The 20,367-nt window shown below is 39.1% G+C and overlaps 1 protein-coding gene across 1 annotated transcript in view; it reads left to right on the top strand.

Annotated features, from left to right (window-relative positions):
• The first annotated feature begins 9,573 nt into the window (after positions 1 to 9,573).
• The window catches only part of STMN2 (stathmin 2), a 47,004-nt gene continuing 36,210 nt past the window's right edge, over positions 9,574 to 20,367 (top strand). Inside the window, exon 1 of the mRNA XM_047073770.1 lies at positions 9,574 to 9,639. Within this exon, the coding sequence (XP_046929726.1) occupies positions 9,621 to 9,639 (19 nt within the window). The 5' untranslated portion in view covers positions 9,574 to 9,620. The remainder of the gene's footprint in view (positions 9,640 to 20,367) is intronic.

The following is a 20,367-nucleotide window of genomic DNA, read 5'->3' on the forward strand; positions in this document are numbered from 1 at the left end:
ATTAGCATAAAAGCTCTGAGGAGGTAAAAAGAATTAATAATATTTTTAAGTTTTTTACATTTTTATTCTTAAAAAATCCATAGTTACAGGAAAGTCCCAAGAACAGTTAACCCCTATGTGCCCTTCATCTGTATTCACTAATTGTTAACATTCCCACATTTGCTTTATATCTCTCTCCTTTCTCTGTCTTTATATATATTATATATATTCATAAAAATAATAAAATGATTATTATTACTAATGCTAAACCATTTAAAAGTTGATTACAGATATTATGACCTTTATTTTTATGTTTTTAATTGTTGACCCTATATTTTTAAATACTCTTATGTTTCTCTTTTAGGAATAGGTATATTTTCTTACAAAACCTCATTCCAGTGATCAAATTCAGAAAAATCAATACTGGTTTGGTGTCATAATATAATATACTACTCATCTCCTATACATCATTCTTGATCTAGAAGCCATTCTGGAATCACCAGTTGCAATCACTGATTGTCATGTCTCTTTACTTTATCTGTCACAGTTTCTCACCTGTCTTTACCTTTATGAGATTGATATTTTTTAAGCATACAAGCAAGTTGTTTTATGGACTCTCCATAATTAATTTTTAGATGTTTGGCAGGAGAACCAAGTAACTAATGCTGTTTGTAGTGTACCACATCTAGAGACACACGATGGTCATTTATCACTATTGCTAGTGATGTTAACTTCAATTGCTTGGCTCAGTTGGCTTCCACAAGATTTCAAGGTTCCATCATCAATATTTCCTTTGTAATTAATAAGTAATCTGTGAGGAAATACTCTAAGACAGTTTAATTATCTCTTCCTCATCAAACTTTCACCTAGTCATTTCAGCATTTAATGATTATTGCCTAAGTCAGTGATCATTATGGCACTTGCAGAATGATGATTTTTTTCCAACTCTATCTTTCCTCCTACATGTATTATATAATATTCCATGATAAAGAAGAGCTTTTCCTTTTCTCCCATGTATTTATTTATCATAAATACATAATTAATTATTATTTGATTTAATGTGTTCTTTTTTTGAAAGAGAGAGAGCACACACAAATGGGGATGGGACAGAGGGAGAGGGAGAGAGAGAATCTTAAGTAGGTTCCATGGCAGCGCAGAGCCCAATGCAAGACTCAGTCTCACGATTGTGAGAGTTGAAATCAAGAGTTGCTTGGGATGCCTGGGTGGCTCAGTCGGTTGAGCATCCGACCTCGGCTCAGGTCATGATCTCACAGTCTGTGAGTTCGAGCCCCGCATCGGGCTCCGTGCTGACAGCTCAGAGCCTGGATCCCATTTCAGATTCTGTGTCTCCCTCTCTCTCTGACCCTCCCCCGTTCATGCTCTGTCTCTCTTTGTCTCAAAAATAAATAAACGTTAAAAAAAATTAAAAAAAAAAAGAGTTGCTTAACCAAATGAGCCACCCAGAAGCCCCTTTGCTGCTATATTTGTATTGATAGATTGTCCCAGATTTGCCATTGAGATCCCTTCAAGCTGGCTCCTATGTCCTTTTTACAATACCCATTAGTTTTTAGAGCTTCCTTTTTTTTTTTTTTTTTTTTCATTAAATAAGGTCCTTCAGACTTATCTTGAATTTTCTGTGTCCCAGCCCTGGAATCAGGCAAGTCTCTAATCTATTGAGAAACCATCACATGGTTTGTTTGTTTATTTATTTTTTAGAGAGAGACAGACAGTCAGAGTATGAGCAGGAGAGGGTCAGAGAGAAAAGGAGACACAGAATCTGAAGCAGGTTCCAGGCTCTGAGCTGTCAGCACAGAATCCAATGGGGCTTGAACCCATGATGTGAGATTATGACCTGAGCCAAAGTTGGACACTTAACCACCTGAGCCACCCAGGCACCCCTGATGTGGTTTGTTTAAATCTACTTAGAGTGTTGGTTCTGTACAATAATATCAATAAGTTTATGTCTCCTCAACATATGCTCTCAAGGAATCTTTTTCCTACATTTATGTTTTCTCATGCTGACTACATGAAAATGTGGTATATACTTTGACAAGATCATCCTGCCCTAGCTGTTTTTAGTGGAGAATGGTATTTCAAAACCAAACTCTGGGTGTTAACTGCTCATTATACCAGTGTGTAATTGCTTCTTAGCTCAATCAGCAGATAAAACTAAGAAGCATAGACTTTTATTATAGATATGGTGTATTTTAAATCATGAATTAGGAAATGCATATATATTTTTATACTATGAATTTTTAGACATCTAATTCCAATCTAATACCACAATATTCTTTATTTTTTTAATTTATTTTTATTTATTTTGAGAGAGATAGTGAGAGCAAGCAGGGAAGGGGCAGAGAGAGAAGAGGGAGACAGAATATCAAGCAGGCTCTGCATTGTCAGTACTGAGCCCAATTCAGGGCTCAAACTCAAGAACTGTGAGATCATGATCTGAGCTGAAATTAAGAGTCAGCCACCACCCAGGTGCCCCTAATACCACAATATTCTTTTCTACCTTTCCAAATTCTATATTTGTATCTCTCTTCTGCCACAGAGACAAACCTGACTCCCAATAATAAGATTATATTGACTCAGTTCTCAATCCTACTGTATATACAAAATGGTTCCAGAATTTCCACACCCAGTACTATACAAACAAGAACAATTTTGAAATGTTCAAGGAACAGGTTTTGGTTTCTTGGATTCGGAGTTGTTTTGGGTTGTGGGTGGGGGAGTTTGTAGTTTTGTTGTCTTTAAATTGAGGGTATATAATCAAAGCACTGTGTTTAAAATTATGAACTAAGAGTATTTAAAATTAGAACAATTAATATTTACAGAAGAATTTGATCCTCCTCATCTTAAAGTTCTTCCCTAACCTTAATTATGATATAATGTACATCACAAAATCCCCATAAATTCTCACGTTTTTACTAAGCTATCCTTATTACATCTTGATCTTGACAGGTATTTTCAAAACCTAGTATCATATACAATCATACCCAACAGGTGCAAACTGTACTTCCTAAAGAGATACCTGTGCACACACCCCTATGTAATACACAACCGGTAGATTGGTTATATGGGGAAAGACACCGATGAAAATCAGTTTTAGAACTGTATTGAAAACAGGGTCATTCAAGTGTTTCTAACCACTAATGCTGTTCTTAAATTCCAGAACACATAATCCATGGATTTATACTTTCCAATGCAAATGTACCAAGGATTTTTACAACCTAAATATCCATTCCCATTGGAGATCTAATTCAGAAGCAGGAAATTTACAGAAATAAAAAAGACAACTGCCACAGACCATTGCCATGGCTGCCAACATTGCCAATTGTGGAATTTTATATCTGGTCCAGATCCTCCTAAAAAGTATTAACCCAAACACATCTAATGCATAGGTCTCAATCGAACTCTAGGCCTCCCACAATTACTGCTGTTACATATATACCCAGGGCCTCACAATCACCCATATGACGTCAAAAATGGGAAGGGACACGTCACTAACAATGCAAATTATAAGTCAACTGTTTTGTCACAAATCAGTTCAGAACCATCACGTGATTTGTTTAAAGTTACCAAAAATGTTTGTTCTTCACAATTAGACTAATTACAACTAGGCAGAAACTGGTACCGACTGATTATCTTTATGCCCTCTCAGTACACACCCAAGGGACTATTTTTCCTATATAATTAGATGGGCCTTCCATGCTAATGACATCAACATATGACCTATACTTTGAGAAAATCATACTGCTTTTCTAAGGATTCAAGACAAATCCCTCTGCATCTCATATTTGTGGTGAGAAACCTGGCAAGGTAGCTTATCAAAAAAGATCCAAGACACCAGGTACCATGAAAATGTCGTCCTCAGACTGAAATGTGTGATCCACAATTTATAACCGACTATAACTGACAAATAAAAGAGCTTAAGCACTCAACCCACAAAAAAATTGTTGGCTAGACTAGTTCCAGCTAATAAAATTGTCCCTGACTATTTACAGGCCAACCAAATCCTGAATCAATACAATAACTAATGCCCAGGGAAACACTTGAAGAAAAGTGGAATCGTTAATTTGGGGGAGAAGGAAGGGGTTGGAATGGTACATAGATTTTAGGGCTGGCCAAATTTATCCATGAGACTTATACTCCTGGTTGGTTCTAGGCCAATTAAAAATTAGATACGAAGTGGGATTGCAAATATTTCTTTTAATATTATGACTGTCCTCATACATCTTCCCTTTTCTACTGAATCATATTGCTTAAAAGCTATTCCATTGCCACTATGCCAGAGTGACAACTAGCTGATGCTACCACTGTCAAAACAACTGAAGTCACTACAACTCACTTAGCCCACTTTGACCAAAAGGAGGACAGTATTATGATAAGCAAGAAATAGTACAGTCATCGTTTCACTAAGGAGGGGTGTTCAGCGAAATCCAGGCAATAGTTCAGCAATAGTCATATCCAGAAATAAAACACATCATTTTCAGAGTTTTCAGAAAGAGTCTTCAGAAAGCTCATAAATAACTACAGTTACCTTCCCTGACAAATGCCAGTTTGCTTCAAAGAAAATGTTCCCCCTGATAAGTTTTAACTAATAGTTAAATACACATTTGAGCTCAAAGCTAATGTTACTGTCAAATTGAATTTTTGATGAAATAGCTTTTTAAAAATATTACTTAGATCTATTAATTCAATTTCATTTGATAATAAAGCAGAACAGGGGTGGGGTAAGTTCAGAGGGTCAGAGAATGAGTTAATAAATGATTAATGGAAAAATATCCCTGGAAGGCAGTATAATAAAATGCTTTTGCTTTTTTCTTCCCTAATTCCTCCTCATCCTCCTCCCCCTCCTCATCCTCCTCCCCCTCCTCCTGGCTGTGATTTAAAATAAACAAAGTTCTTGGGCAACTCATGTTAATTGTATGTATAGTACTGTGCTCATTGTGGGGCTTCTGTTTAAAAAATAAAATAAAATGGGGCCTATGGGATAAATACAGTGAGTCATACTTCTCCTAGATTTCTCCTCCAGGCATTTCGGTATTATCTCCATTGTGTTCCCACTTGAGTGTTGTAAGCTAAAATGCTGAGTGGAATCCCAAGGGGAATCAACTTCCCAGCTTCAGTGGTGTCCAACTAATGTTCTCCTTGAACTCAAGTTGTAAATCAACTCACAGAGAGAAGGAAAGAGTCATAGTAGTTGCTGCCAAGAGAGCAAACAGTTTTCGAACACTACCAATTTAATGTAAAGATTCAACTTATTAAATTTATTTTGTCCCTTTTATGATTAGAGCAAGTTTGTTCCCAAAAAAGTTCAATTATAAAACTATCAATAGGACTTACTCATCTCAATAGGTCATTTTGTTTCCAGGTAAATTATACTAATTATTAATATGTACAAGTCCCATTTGTACATAAAGAAAACCTTAGGTACAAAAAAAAGGAGATAATCATTAACTAAACATCCTTCATATTTAAATAACTGATCTAAGAGGAAATAATAAGATATGTTCATTCATCATTTCAGAAAACAACTCTAAAACATCAGAAAATTCCTGAACTATATAGATTTCATTATTAATAAGGAATACTCCCCTTTCTCAGGATGACTTCCTTTTAATTAAACCATATTAGATAGTGCTATTGAAGGGCACCTGATTCTTTTTATTCTTTATTAATCTATAAAAGTTTAAGTATACCAAAATAGTCAAAATGTTAGTCAATTAACTATTTTTTCATCTTACTATTTTAGATGCATTACTAGAGATCTTCAGTTATAACTGCATTCCCAACTACCTAAAAAGAAATTTTATGGCTTCCGCTGCTGCCCCCCAAACTTCCTTTGTAATCAACTAATGTCAGATCAAAACAATTAACTCAACTCTAACAATATTTTTTGTATCTCACTAGCTTTTAATAATTACTTTAGAATTCCTTCCCAGACACTTGATTATTAATAGCAGAAAGTCATATGACTACATTAGATTACATCAGCTAAACCTCCAAAGCAACTGTTCCTCTCCACTTTGGAAAGAAATCAACACCTCAGGCTTCCTCACAGAGATAAAACACAATACACTGTAACCCACAGTAATTAAAATCTCTGTTAGCACATCTTTCATTTCCACAGCTTCCTCTTACTACTGTTAAAGATTTTAAAAAATTGACAAAGGTTTTATCCACCTCTGTCCTTTAGGGAATGGGGAAGAATATAAATAAACAATAGTAAACAGCTTAGTAACTGCTCCTGACAGGAGCTATGCAAAGAAATGTGGTTGAAAGCATCACTATGGCTTCACCAGGTTCAATCATTTTGAATTGTTTTCAACCATATTTTATTATTGTCACTGTTAATTCACAAGTATTTATGGACTTTCAACTGTGTGAATCATGAAGCCAAGTACTATAAAGGATATAAAGATATACACTATTCAGTCCATACCCTTAAAAAGTTTAAATGTATTGGAAATGGTAAACATAGTAGCTATAATTTATTAAGTATCCATAGTGATTTAGGCAGTTTATACATGATAACCCTACAGTCTACCCCAAATCCTGGAATACAGGCCTTATGTCACATTGTAGAAACTTAGTACTTATTCCTTAATTTGGGTATCCACCCATCCTTATCAAAATCATTTGTTTCAGGGAAAGCTGATTTTTATCTCCAGGCTTCTGGGGCCTATTCTATCTCTGTAGTTAGATGAGTCAAAAATCCTCTTTTTTTTTTTTAATCAGAGCAACTTGATTGTGTTTTCTATACTTTGCAACCAAAAGCAGTCTAACTGATACCCAGGATATTTATCCTCCAAAATAAATATAATTTTCTTAAAGAGGTGAAGGTTACACTTTCTTTTATTGTGCATTAAAAAATTTAAACATTAAGGAGAAGGTTGGTGGTTTCATAATATAAAAGCCTGAAATTTCACTAAATAAATATTTGTTGGGTGAATAAATTGGCTGAACAAGTGAATGAATAATGAATAAACTATTGAATATAAAATAATTCTCTATTCCTATTTGCCCCTACCCTCCCAGGCCAATATCCATGATTCAAATTGTTACATTAGAAGAAAAGAAAGAACAATAATTGATTAATAAGTCAGCTTTTTTAATTTATTTCGGGTTTGTTTTTTTTTTTAGCCAGTTGATGATAGCCTGCTATCTCTGTATACTATAGTAAATCATACTAACCTACCCTCTTCCCTGCTTGACATTACTTAAAAATCACACAAAGCTGAGGTTAGGTGGCTAGCACCCAAAGAGTCAGAAATAGAAAAGAGTCACACATCTGACACTTGCCCCTATGTATACTGACCTCCTTCTCACATTTCTATCCATCAGTAAGTCATGTTCCCCAAAGGATGAGAGATTAGACAATAGAATGTGTGCGAGTTTTGTTCTGTTTTGTTTTTTGTTTGATCAAAGTGCAGAAAAAGATCTCACTCAACTGCCAGTGGTAGTTGTTACAGACATTAATGTCATGACTTAGGGATCCTGTTCTCCAAGGAAGCTAGAGAATATGTAAACATAATACATAACCTGAGGGGAAAAGGTGTGGTGGGGAGAAGAGGAGTACCATAAAGATTTGAGTCACACAGACCGGCTGAAGATCTCTCATCTCATTACTGGTAACTACTCCACTGAGAAGGAATTAGCTCTCACATTTAAAGTGGGAAATGACCATAGAAAGGGAGAAAATGGCTATATATTTCCAGACCCTGCCAACTTCCATACTGCTCTCTTGCTGTGTCATAGTCACAGACCTGTACAATGACAGGAAAAATAATTTCTAATCTTCCTGTTCAAGAAGTAATTTTATTGATCTCTACTTTATCTTTTATTTTTCCTATGATTCAGCAGGTCAGAATTGCTCTAGTTCCAACAGTTTTCTATCACTCAGCAGATGTCCATGGGGTTTAAATGTCTTACAAGTTAATAGGAGGTGAAGAAATTTATTTCAGCACCAAGGAGAGTGCCTGTTATTTTCAAATAGTTTTATGTTTAAAACTGCATATTATTCATGAGCCTAGAATTTTTGATATATGACTTAATAGAAAGCTGCTAAGAGATTATTTCATTCATTAGAATAATCCCAATCATTTCTATAAAATTAAAAATTTGCCAGGATTCTGTATGTATTCATGATTTCAACAATGTGCTATTCTTTTAGCTATCAACTGCAATGGAATTGGCGATTCTTTCCCTTTTTTAAAATGTCAAAAACCACAATTTCCTGAATGGATCTAGACTAGAGGAAGGCTCAGAGAAATCACAGAAGTGTTAAATTAAAATCGCTATGAGAACAAGGTCTAAAATCTTTTTCACTGTTGTGTCCTCAAAGCTTGGCCTGTGATAAACGCTCAATGAATATTTATGTGAGTCTTCTGAGAAAGAACGAATTAATGAATGACACTCATTAAGTCAATAAGAATGAATTAGTGAATGCCTTCTCTCTAATCAAAGGTCGCTTTTTGCACCTGATCTCACAGATCCTCACATACCACATCGCTCAGCCTGAAACTTTAACACATCTTTCTTTGACCTATATCAATTGGGTCTGCAGATCTCTGAAAAATCATCCCCCAGATCACACCTTTCATTGCCACTTAGCTTTCAGCATGAAGGTTTCTTCTTTGAAACCTGAAAGAGTCACTGGGGTTTCAATCCAGAGATGCAATTCTACATCTCCAAGGTAGAATGGCATTACCCATCTATGGTCCTCCAATACCCAAGCCAATCAGTCAACCCGGTTCTGCCATGTAACCAGATGGAGAGGTCACAGACACTGGAAGCTGGAAGCTGACTCTCCCCTTCCTCCTTGAGGTACCCAGGTGGACCATAACTATTTGTCCCTATTCCTAAGTAACCCAGACAGCCCCTTCCTTCTGTGCCAAGAGTAGAAAACACCAGGCCTCACTCTGCCCAGAGACCTTCAAGAGTCCGAGACATCTGAGTCCCACTGTGCTGAGAGACAAAAGTCAATAATGCAGTTCTGTTTCAAGTTGCTACCATAGCCAGACATGGGGTCACTCTGGGGGACTAGAAACTACCAAAACAGGGTCAAAGGTGAAAGAGAAAACATGAACAAGTAAAACCACAACGTTTAAACAGATGTTTTCACTAGTCGGCATGCTGTGAAGACTTTTCAAAGCTTTAAATCCCTTCACCTTTTTAATGTCTATTTGTGAGATAAAACAAGTGTGAACAAAGTCAATCCTCTTGGCTCCCAGGTAGGCACAGCCCAGTTCTTAGCTCCTAGGAGGCTTCTGGGCTAAGGCTCCACTCTACTTGGACTGTACTATCAGGCCCCCAAAACGGGGGGGAGCTGCTAGGGAAGGACTGATTTCCATTTCAAACTGCATTCTGGTACTTTGTACTCCAGCACCATTGGTCGATCAATATTTAATGCTTGGAGATTCTGACTCTGCGGGAGTCATGTCAGGGGACCTTGGGAGCCAATCTGCTTGAGCTTCTGAGTGATAATTATTCATGGGCTCCTGCCTCTTGCTCTTTCTCTCGCACGGTCCCACTCTGCAGACTCAGTGCCTTATTCAGTCTTCTCTCTCGCTCTCTCCGCTGCTGTAGCTGGACCCTTCGCCTTCTCCACCGCTCAGCATCTGCACATCCCTACAATGGCTAAAACAGCAATGGGTAAGGCATCGCGCCTCGTTCTCCCTCGGCTCGACCTGGAGCCCACCTCTCACCTTCTCTCTTAGAGTTTTGAAGGCATTCAGAGATATTTTATAGAGAAAAAGACGTTAAGGGTAAAACAGGAACCGGGAAGGACGAAGGCAGTTCTGGGGGTTTGGGAAGGGCAAAGAGGGTGTCTATGGAAATCTAAAACTAAAATTTTCTTTTGAAAGGTAGAAGCAGGTAAGTTGCCCTCCCATGGGTAGAGAATTTATTCTGTTTCCATGTTTAAAATTAGGGCTCAATCGTGGGGGGTGGGGGGAGCTACCTTTACTGTTTGCCTTAAATGGGGTTAAGGGACATTTTGGAAAGTGCTTTGTAACATCCTTTATTTCTTCTCTAGTTAAAAAAAGAAAATGGGGAAGAGGAGGGCAAGGTGAGGGAAAGAAAAAACAGAATGCGAAGTCAAATCGGTCCCTTCTAGGCTGTTTGAAAGATGGGTGGAGACTGGGGGGGGGGGAGGGACGGGTGGAGAACGGGGCAAATTTTATGGTATTGTCTCGTCGGAGAAACCGCTAGTCCTGGGGCGCGGTGCGGGGAGGTTAGGGCGGGGGTGGGGGTGCTACGCTCCTTTGTTTTAGGGAAAGGGAGGGGAAGGAGAGAGGAAGTCGGGGAGGGCTTGGAGGGCGCGGGTGGGCAGCTGCAGGGGCGGGGAAGCGCGCGGTGGGGAGGGGTGGAGGGACAGCGGTTTCGAAGGCACTGGGGTGGGGTTTCTTTGTGTGAGGACGAGCGGTCCCAGGGGGAGGCACCTGCAGCGCTGGGCGCACAATGCGGACGGCCCCACCCTGTGCGAAGCCGCGCCGGCGCCCTCACTCCTCCCCGCTGCGGGGTGCAGCAGCATCAGCCGAAAGAGGGCCGGGTGGGGAACGCAGCGCGACGCCCAGGAGCCCAGCCCAGGAGGGACAGCAGGGCCACGCCCCGCGCTTCGCGCTCCTGACTCCCAGCCTCGGTTTCCGAAACAGACCCGACCATTGCCCCAGCCTTCCCGACCCTGGCCTCATTGTTCCGTTTTACAGAGAGAGGAGGGAAAAAGTGGGTTAACATTTTTCTTTTCAAAACCACATAGGGTGGCTAGACATTGACGCCGATGAAGGCTTCTTTGAACTCATTGATCATTTTGGGTAAAAGCTTCGGGAACCTAGGTGTGTGTAGATATAATCATAATACAGATCCAAGAGAGGCCAACTTCTTAAATTGAGCCACGCGAAATACCCGTCTTGTAGGTCAAACAGGGCCGAAAAATGGCAATTTTCATAGGCTCAACCTGTATCAGAGAAACAGTCCAGACACAGAGATCCCCCACCGGTCGTGCGCCTCTAGTGTCCCACGGTTCTGGCGCTCGGTGGCCCCGGGGGTGGACAGGCAGGGAGGGACCCGAGGTCTGGTGGCTGCTGGAAGCACCCCTCCCCCGGGACCCGGTGCTGGTTGCGGAGAAGGGAAAAAGCGATGGACAGGGCTCTCTCTGCACAGCTCCGCCCTGCCCCACCCTTTCCGTGGTGCTGGGAAGACCTCGGGCTCCGAGGCTTGGCAAGGAAACGGAGCTGGGGAAAGGCTGTTGAACGGTCTGCAGTCCTAGAGCCCCTTTTTGCAGCCCCGCAGTCCAGAACAGCCCAGACACCCCTCGAGAGGCGCAGACACCCGGCTTTGCTCTGGGTCCTGGCGCCGAGCCCCTCCCAGCCCGGAGGGTGGCTCTGCAGAAAAGCTGGCTCGAGCCCCGCCCGGCCACACAAAGGCGCGGCCCCACCCCAGCCGGCCGCAAGACCGCAGAGGTGACCCCTGCCCAGGGGTGCGAGAAGGGTTTTTCTCTTCTCGCTCTCCCCCAGCCCTCGGAGCTCAGACACTTTCCCCTAGCTGAAACCCTCGGCCCACGCGCGGTTCTCTATTATTTCCCGGGACGAAGACCCTTGGAGAGTCTCTCTAGGAGGACCCTCACTAATCCAGCGGGGCGCGGCTCGGCCCCACCCCTCCCAGCTGCGACCTAGACCAGTCAGCCGCTGGCCGGATGGGGGCGCACTGGGCGAGCCGGCGCGTGGAGCGCTGCCAGCCCTGCAGAGCCCAGCGCCGCGCCCTGTACTCCCCTCCCCCGAGCTGGGCGCTCGCCCCCGCGGGTGCAGCCCGGGAGACCGGTTTCTGCGCAGTGTCCTGAGCTACCCCCGCTTCGCACAGTTCGCGGTTCACCCGCAAGTCCAGAAAGGTTCTCAGAATGAGGGACGGGGGCGATCTCGCTCTGCGCTCTGCACCCCCACCAAGAGGTTTCTGCTGCAGGAGGGCGGCTACAAACTCATCATTATCAATATTACTTTAAATCATTATCATTACAATATTATTATTATTTCATGACTCAACGGCCTTATGTGTTCAAAAGGTTCAAGTGATTGAATTTGATTAAGGATTATTAACCTTTGTTGCACTCACTTTTCTTCCTTCTACTCCTCCCTGCCTTCTCCCCCACCCCTTAAAAAAAGAGTTTTTTGTCCTGTTGTTCATTTTACATTATAAAGCGAATGTATTTTCAATCCCTGGCCGGATCACGTATGTTCATGTGGGTCGGATATTACGTGCAGGTGCTTACTAAGAGTAGGATTTGTGTGCCAAAGATTGCTGGAAAATTCTCCGCACATAATTGTTACTGCAATGGGTAAAATTATACATATACAATTAAGAGGTTATGATTTTCACTGTATATTCCATAAGGTTATATCTGTCAATATGTAAATACAGGTTATGCAAAAAATTTTAACTGTTTTTTTTTCTTTTTTTTTTTTAAACTGATCTTCCAATCGCTGATTCTTGATACAGTCTCAATTCTGCACAGAAACCTGGATCTTGAAATGGTAGCCACTATCCCATTAATAAAAATCCCACCCATAATATGACAATGCAAGGGTCCTTTCTGCCATGAATAAGCTGTATTTGCAAAACATGAAAAGAAGTACAACCTTCGCAATATTAAAATAACGGATTTTGACATCGTTTCAGTTGCAAAGCCTAATCAATTAATCACCAGGGCGGGTGCTTTTTCCTGATTCATTAAACAATTATTCAGCATGATTGTACTAGGTGCATATAGAATTCCCCATTATCTTCTCCAATGAAGTGGGCGCCTTCTAAATGGATATATAAATAACCAGAAGTGGAAAAATGAGGATTTGGTCAGGATTTCAAGATAAAACTAAAAAAGAAACAGCAGTAGCTTATCAATTAATGATATATGTGATTAATACCTGCTGAGTAAGCTGAGCCTGCAATAAGCATTATGTGACCCAGTGTATTCCTAATATACATGGCTAGTATGAGGGTATAAATTAAAATACCTGGTGATATTTGTCTACACATGTTAAAATTCTCTGAAAGTACATTTTGAAATAATGAATAATTAAGATTGAATGGTTTTTAACATTAAAATCTGGAATTTTGTTCAGTCACAATTCGCAATGGTTTTGTGAAGTAATTTGTAGTAAATTATTCCATCCTAAGGGGGAGGGGAGTATTTTTATTGTTAGAACAATTGCCTCTGCTCTTAATCATTAACATTTTTAGCAGGATTTTATTTGTTGCGCTAAAAACACGTTTGCTCACTTTGGGGATTTTTTAATTATTAATGGATAGATTCTGGAATAAGCATTCAATCGTGTGGCCCAGTATGTCTTCTATCAAATAACCCGTTCTCTGTGATGAAAAGGCTGCAAGAGGTTACATTTTACCCAGATTCAAGAGTGCCCTTCAGCCATTTCAGAGTGCCAGAAAGCTGATTCACACAATAAGATAGTTTTCCTCCCTGTAATTTAGGATCGAAATAGTTATTTAATTCTGTGAATATCTAGTAGTTGCTATCATCCAGAATTTTAAGTTAAATCTGTATAGTTAAAAATGAACTGGGAGATGAATCGATTACATATTTAACTGAGCATTTTTCTCATTAATGAATCCAGACCATCTTTAGGAAAATTCCTGATTTAGCGATCACCACTGTGTTTTACTCCAACTGAACAGAACTGACTTATATGCCCTATTCCCCTGCAATAGCTCCTTGCTCACAAGCCTGGATGAAGCTGGCCCAAAGCTACTTGCTTTGGGTGTGGCTGCTCCCAAGCTGCTGATACCTAATTCCAGCTCACATCAATTTCCTATTGGTTCTTGGGAAAATACACACTATTCTGTTGTCTCAGGGTCTGTGACCTTATATGAAAATGCAAGACATCTGTGAAACAAGAAGAAAAGACCAAATCGGAGAACTGAGGCTAGTTCTCTTTCCTACTTCTCTCAATTGGAAAACCTTGGAGTCCACATTACCTTTCACCCCACTAGAGGGCAATCAAGTTCTCTTAAGAAATAGATGATTGATTTTTTTTTTTTTTTTTTTTTTTTTGGTGTGTATTTTTGAGAGAGACAGAGACAGCGGACAAGCAGGGGAGGGGCAGAGAGAGAGGGAGACACAATACCTAAGGAGACTCCTGGCTCTGAGCTGTCAGCACGGAGCCCGACACAGGGCTTGAACTCATAAATGGTGAGATCATGACCTGAGCAGAAGTCGGATGCCTTACCAACTGAGCCACCCAGGCACCCCTGATTTTTTTTAACCCAGTTTCAAATGCTATTTAACAAAATCTTTTTTTTTTTTTTTTAATCTGGAACATTCAGTTGCTTGTTCAATAAATTAATGGCATACTTTACCCTAGTGGATGAAAAGAGTTTGTTCACCTTTTCAAGGAGACCTACTTGGAAGTAGGTGTAGACCCTGGTTAGTTATTCTGTTACGATTTTACTTTCTAGTTTCATTACCTTGCTGTTACATCACTTATGCTACTTTTGGGAGTTTGTAGTGGATGAATGGTAGAAAATAGTGGTAATAGCAAAATTATTTAGGAAGAGAATGTTTTAATGTTTGAATAAAGGAATAAATTAAACAAAAACATTATTTACTTTTTCATTTGTTTAAAATGTGCTTCAGATGTTGTGGACACACCTGAATGTCAATGTCCACCTTCAGGGAGCCTGCAGGCTAGCAGTTAAAACGTAGACACAAAGTGATATCTGAGGAGAGGTACCAAAAACAGGCAGAAACTAATTTTTAGGATCATCAAAAGTGGATTGTTTTTCATGTTTGCATTGGCAGGGATTTTTTTTTCTCTTATGTTTCATGAAACTATAATCCATCTGTAAAATATTTAATAGTTTCATATTACTGTGTTCTGCTAATTTTAATCTGCATATGAATTACCTGTGATTTGCATTAAAATGCAAATTCTGATCCAGAAGGTCTCATTGAGGCCAGACATTCTGCATTCCTAACAAACTACCAGATGATGCTGATTCTAACCACCAAACATACCAGATTTAGAAGTAGAGAACTGTGATATACATGTTCCTCCCACAATAAGCTTTGATATTAGGTCTTAATATTTTCAAATGCATGGCAATCCTTACAAAATATTTCGTTTCCATACTCATTCTTTTAGAGATTGTATACCTCTGGGAGTTATGTGTTCTCTGTCATCACCTTCTCTTAATTGGATTTTTAAAAATATATTCATATTGTAGCACTCAGCAGAAGACCTTCAAGAGAAAGGTGGAAAATGAGAATTTGGCTCTGTGTGTGTATCTAACACAAAATGAATATGGCTTGTGGCACAGTTGTGAAAGATGATAAATCAATATTACTAGCTTACTGTTATTAGCAAAACAATGCAGAACAAGAAGTTCAACACACAACCTTTTAGTTATGGGATAATCTAAAAGTCTGTAACCCGTTTGCCATATAGCTAATTTGCTACAAATAGTCACATATTGTAGAAATTAAAACAGAAGATGGAACAGTACTAAAATTGCTTTTCAACATATCCCATACTTATTACTTACCCAATTGAATTTCTTTCTGGATAGCACATAAGAAAATTATTAATAATTTAGTGAGTGTGGGTGCATCATTGGAAACAGATTACACATGTGTTTTCTCCTTACTTAAGCCAATAAAGGGCTTCCATTATTTGACACTATTCAAGAAAGTCAACCCAGAGGAAAAAAATTGGTCTTTGAAGAATACTATCAAAAATACCATATGTCAGTCCTCCCATGCAGTGGGTGGCTGACCATGCAAACATTACCACATTTCTGGAAATGCAACCTGAAAAAGTATACTACATAAAATATCTCCAATTAGAAATACATTTCCCAAATAGGGCACTAAAAGCATAGTCCAAATAGAACTGGCCACAGAGTTGGTAGGGTATACTGTTAGTCAACACAAAGTTGGATTAAGCCTCAAGGTTATCCCTTCCTTTGTTGTTGTTGTTGTTGTTGTTGTTGTTCATTAACAGGTTTTTCTCTGCCATTGTTTTCTTTCAAGATTCATTTTTCTGGCGTAGACCTAAACCTTATAGAGTGTCTATGAGAAATGACTTTTATTTATTGATTTGACCCTTATGTAGCATATATAACAGGCTAGGAACTAAGCACTTTGCACATATTAGTGATGTTAATCATCCAATAATCCTAAAAAGTAGGTACTTTTACAGATGAGGAAACTGAGGCACAGACAGATAAAGTGATTTTCACCCAAGGTCACACAGTTAGATACAGAATTTGAGCCCGGGCCATCTGGTTCCAGAATCTGTCCTTTTAACCAGTACTAGCCACTCTTATATGCTCCGTGGCAGAAGTGTTCCCACCATGGAGGTCAAACCTGTGAAACCTCCATTTTGTCTAACAACCCTGAGATGCTCTTATCCTTTGCTAGCACAGACATACTTTGAAGAGGAAATACATTCGACCTGATGATTACTTTTAAGGCCTAACCTGGGATTCATTGAGAATAATTGCCATGATTTAGGCTTTGAGGGAAAAAATGCTCTGAGGGGGTATAATGTATGGAACACATGGCTGTCTGAAGGCTCAGCTAAGAAATCAGCAGGGACTTTGGGTGGGGACACAACAGGATGACCAGGTCTGGGGGGGAAACAAACAAACAAACAAAAAAATCTTGACTTAATGTAATCAATATCATTATGGCTATCGCATTTTAAAATGGGCCCTTACCTCCTTCCATAAACACCAGATATTTAACTTCAATATTTTGTTTTATGAAATAAATCTAGAACTAAAGGAGATATACAACCCAGGCATCCAGTTAGTATAATCATTAGATGTTCTTCAAGACTCTTCATCTTATTACGTCAAAATCAAGCAAGCAGGAGGAAGGCTCTGAATCCCTTGTGAAACATTGCTAATTATCTTTTAATAAAGGAATCAGGTCCTGTCATTTGTCAAGGAGACATTTGCAGTAGTAAAACCTGTGTTTATATAACCCATTTTTATTAACCATGATTAAAGATAACATTTTGTGTACATTTGTTCTCACAAAACACTTTTATGTGAATATAAAGGTTAATTAATGCATTTCAGCAATCATTTTGCTAGTCATCTGGAAATATAGCTTCTCTAGGAATTGTACTTAAGAGAAGCAGCCATACCTTAGACTATAAAACCATAACAAAAATTTTAAGATTTTTCTCACTTGCTGGGCCCCTGGGTAGCCCAGTCAGTTGGGCATCTATCTGACTTCGGCTCAGGTCATGATCTCACATCACAGCTCATGGGCTCTAGCCCCGTGTCAGGCTGTGCACTGACAACTCAGAGCCTGGAGCCTGCTTTGGATTCTGTGTCTCCCAATCGCTCTACCCTTCCCCCACTCATGCTCTGTCTCTCTCTGTCTCAAAAATAAACATTTTTTTTTTTAAATTTTTTAAAGATTTTTCACACTTGCAATTTTGTTGGCCTCCAGATTAAAATATTTAATATTTGGAAAAATTACAAAATTCAAAAAGGTTGACCAGAAGTAGATAATTTTTGTGTAGTACCTTAAAATAATATTGTCTGGGACTGATTTTTTTTAACCAAAATCATAAAGCAATGCCTGTAAAAGTGCTTATTTAACAGTTATTCTTTTAGAATAATTGTACTTTCGATGTCAGAGTTTGTACATCATCCGCAGCACAAGTAATTATGTAATTACAAACAATAGATCATCAGAATAAAAAAAAAACAATAGATCATCAGAATATGAATCTGTTAGTCTTTCAGTTTTTCAGTGGTAAGTCTTTATATCAGGATAAAAAGACATGGATGAAATTTATCTAAACCTAGTTCCACAAATACTCACACAAGAGCATTTTAAACTTTACATTTTTATTAGCACTCTACTCCCTCTTTAGGGATTTTTTTTTTCCTATAAACTGCAGCCACAGTTTGATTTCCATTCAGCAAAACCACTCACAGTAAACCTAATGATAATCTTCTAGTTCAGGCTTTCTAGTAGATAGAAGCCTAATGCACATGACAAAGCTCAACTTAACAAGATATTGACTGTTGCAACACTGGGACCCGAAAATTTTATCAAAACGTTACTTGCTAGTGACTCTACTTGCTAGAGTCACTTCCAGACTCTCACAGGGAGGGGCGCTAAAAGCTAGTCAGGCAGTTGAGCTGACACTAGAGTTTCTGAAGCCTCCTTGGGAACTCTGCTTCCAGACATGTTGTCTTTATGACTGCAAAGTTCTTTTTTATTCCCAATACCAATATCTACTGTGTTATTTAAATCTTGGCAGCTTTATCTGAGAAGTGCCAGTTAGCATCCTTCTCATTATCCTCATTCAAACACATGAAAAATTATGAGTCAATTCTAGTCTTTTGATGCACAGATTACATGATCCAAGACTCTTGTCACTTGAAAATCCTCATTCTACTTCAGACTCACTTTTTCCTTTTATATTAAAACAACAACAACAACAACAAAAGAGCAGACAAACACAGAAGATTGAAAATGTAAAGTGTCCAAAAGAAAAGTTAGATAGCATGATCTATGTTGGACCTTGTAGTTCTTAGAAAATATTTACTTGCTGTATCCTTCTTAATCTTCATATAGTCCCTATGAAATGGGAATAGTATACATGTTGCTCTGTTTAAAATGAATAAATTTAAGCTCAAAAGAATTTACCGGGTCTAGTTCATATGTGTAAGCTTCAGGCCATATACATATACATTTTATATATAAAATATAAATGTATATATATATTATTACATATATGTAAAATGTGTATATATATGATTATAATGGTGTAATACGTAACATATAATATGTGTAATATATATCATATAATTTAATATGTGTGATATATATTACATATTATATATAATATATTATTATAATGATTTTTTGATAAAAAATAAAACTAATAAAGTTTAGCACTTAGTCCTGTAAGTCCTATAATCAAATATGTCCTGTAATCAAAGATGCATATGTGAGGGAAGTCACACACTAAACATATTTGTCTTTAGTCCAATGTCGTTAATAGTTAATGGCAAGATTTACTAACGTAAAATAGATTCAAGCACCAATTCTCCTCTGAAGCCTATGCCAAGTATTGTGAGAATAGAAATGAACATGATTCTCATGCTTGGGGAATTTAGTCTTTTGAAGAAGACAAGATTCTGTACTTACAAAAAGGTTGAATACCAATAGTAGTAACTTAAACCATCACTCGAAGCCTCCACCACTTTTAAGTTTATTTACTTTGAGAGAGAGAGAGAGAGAGAGAGCGTGCGTATAAGCAGGGGAGGCAACAGAGAGAGAGAGAGAGAGAGAAAGAATCCCAAGCAGGCTCCACTGTCAGCTCAGAGCCCAATGTGGGGCTCGAACTCTTGAGCTATGAGCTCAAGACCTGAGCTGAAATCAAGAGTCCCAATGCTCAACCTACTGAGCCACCCAGCTGCCCCTGGAAGTCTCCACCACTTTAATAATTTTGTTATACCACCCTACAATTATTACAAGACAGTACATAATTATACACAAAGAACATCAGTTAGGAAGTACTGTGATCTCCCCAAAGGACAAAATTAAAATATTTAACTAGTCTCCTCTATCAATCAGACCAGCCAGGAAATCCCTTAGTTAAAATGCTTCTCAAATTTTACTGAGCATCAGCAGCACTTGGGAACTTCAGATCCCACCCCCAGAAGTTCTGATTCTGTGGGTCTGAGGTGGGTCTCCTTAATTTGCATTTCTAACAAGCTTCTGGGAGGTGCTGATGCTTCTGGTCCAGAACCACACTTGGATTAAACCTAATGTCAGTGACCAGTGGGTACCTGGAGCAGTGGGGGAAGAAGCATGGCCCTCTGGTGTGAGTTCCCTCCTCTGACCAGCTCAGCAAAGTGGACTCAAAAGAATAGAGGACTTAAGCCCCAACAGCTCCACCCGTCTCCACATGCTGCTGGTGCTGCATTGCAGGAAGAGGCCAGGAGCAGGATCCTGACGCCCTGAGCTCTAGTCTTTACTCTCTCAGCTAACCAACTTTGGTCAGGTCACTTTTTCTCTCTCTGCCTCTACTGCCGCATCTGTAAAGTGGCAACATACTGCCTTGTCTGTTTCAGAGGGTCCTTTTCAGAACCAAGGAAGCAAACGTGAAAGTGATTGGTACCTGTCAAGCACTCTGTAAATATAACCCATTGCATTTTTTTGTCATTAAATAGAATGAGTGGATATTTTACTCGTCAAGATACCAATGCACATTTAGAATGAGTAACAAGGAAACGAGGAGTGAAGAAACTGAGCCTTTTGTTTTTTGAAGAATACTTTCTAAATAATAAATTGAAATAAAATGTTGAGTGATTTGCTTGGACAGCAGTATCGGATAT

This window comes from Lynx rufus, unplaced genomic scaffold (genome assembly GCF_022079265.1).
Source record: "Lynx rufus isolate CCGP_SWC_20201006 ecotype Redwood Valley unplaced genomic scaffold, mLynRuf1.p SCAF_12, whole genome shotgun sequence".
Taxonomy (NCBI): domain Eukaryota; kingdom Metazoa; phylum Chordata; class Mammalia; order Carnivora; family Felidae; genus Lynx; species Lynx rufus.